The 1,358-nt window shown below is 66.6% G+C and overlaps 1 protein-coding gene across 1 annotated transcript in view; it reads left to right on the top strand.

Annotated features, from left to right (window-relative positions):
* SBF1 (SET binding factor 1) overlaps nucleotides 1-1,358 on the top strand; it is a gene marked incomplete at both ends in the record, with an annotated part of 107,510 nt that overhangs the window by 22,943 nt on the left and 83,209 nt on the right. The window contains 2 exon segments of the mRNA XM_010002616.1: nucleotides 64-201; nucleotides 387-497. Coding sequence (XP_010000918.1) covers nucleotides 64-201; nucleotides 387-497 — 249 coding nt within the window.

Raw genomic sequence — 1,358 nt, forward strand, 5'->3', positions numbered from 1 at the left:
GGGGGGGGGGGAGCTGGGGCAGGTGCCCCCCCCCCTGACCACTGTCCCTGCCCTGTCCCACAGTTCTGCCAGCCCAGTGGGTGGCAGCTCTTCCCAGAGAGGAACCCACCCACCTTCTTCGTGGCCGTGCTGACCGACATCAACTCGGAGCGTCACTACTGCGCCTGCTTCACCTTCTGGGAGCCCGTGGAGACCCCACAGGTACCCGGGGCTGGGGGGGGGGCGGTGCCAGCCCGGGGCCACCCCCCCCCCCCCCCAGTGCTCCCTGCTGTCCTCTCCCGAGGGCTCCAGGTGCCAGAGCCTTGGGAGAGGGAAGAGGCTCCTGCCCCTCACCCCGGGGCTGCTCCGTGTCTCCGTAGCCCCAGAGCCACCCCAGGAATGGTGAGGGGGAGGAGGAGGAGGAAGAGGAGCCTTCATCCCCTGTTCAGCCCGCCCAGCTCTTTGCTCCCAAGAGTTTGGTGCTGGTGTCACGGCTGGACCACCCCGAGGTGTTCAGGGTAAGGCTGGAACGTGGCTGGGGGAGCAGGTCCTGCCTGGAGCACAGGAGGGCAACACTGGGACAGTTCCCCAGCCCTGGGAGCAGCCAGGAGCTGTGGGGTCACTGCCAGGAGCTGTGGGGTCACTGCCAGGAGCTGTGGGGTCACTGCCAGGAGCTGTGGGGTCACTGCCAGGAGCTGTGGGGTCACTGCCAGGAACTGTGGGGTCACTGCCAGGAGCTGTGGGGTCACTGCCAGGAGCAGGAGCTGCAGGAGGGCTCTAGCACCCTGGCCTGTGGGAGGGTGGGTCTGTGTCCCAGCCCTGGGAGCTGGGGCAGCAGCTGAACCCCCAGAGGTGCTGTGGGAAGCTGGGGGGCAAAGCCAGACTGCTGGGGGCCCTGTCTCACCTTTGTTCATGGAAACTGAACCCGTGAGGAACAGCCTGTTCCCTGGGGAGCACTGGTCTTGGCCACCTGGAGTGCTGGAAGGTGCTGGGGAGGTGGGGCAGGACATTGACAAAGCTGGGCTGGGAGTGGGGCTGGGAGCTGGGAACTGGGAGCTGGGCTGGGAACTGGAAGCTGGGCTGGGAACTGGAAGCTGGGCTGGGAACTGGAAGCTGGGCTGGGAACTGGAAGCTGGGCTGGGAACTGGAAGCTGGGCTGGGAACTGGAAGCTGGGCTGGGAACTGGGAACTGGGATGGGAGCAGAGAGCTGGGCTAGGAACTGGGCTAGGAATTGGAAGCTGGGTTGAGGGCTGGGAGCTGGGCTGGGAACTGGGCTGGGAGCTGGGCTGGGAATTGGGCTGGGCACTGGCCTCTGTGCCAAAGGCTGCCAGGTTCCTGTGTCTGCCAGGGCTGGACTGGGGGGGGCAGGGGTGGGATG

This window comes from Chaetura pelagica, unplaced genomic scaffold (assembly GCF_000747805.2).
Source record: "Chaetura pelagica isolate M959 unplaced genomic scaffold, ChaPel_1.0 scaffold951, whole genome shotgun sequence".
NCBI classification, from domain to species: domain Eukaryota; kingdom Metazoa; phylum Chordata; class Aves; order Apodiformes; family Apodidae; genus Chaetura; species Chaetura pelagica.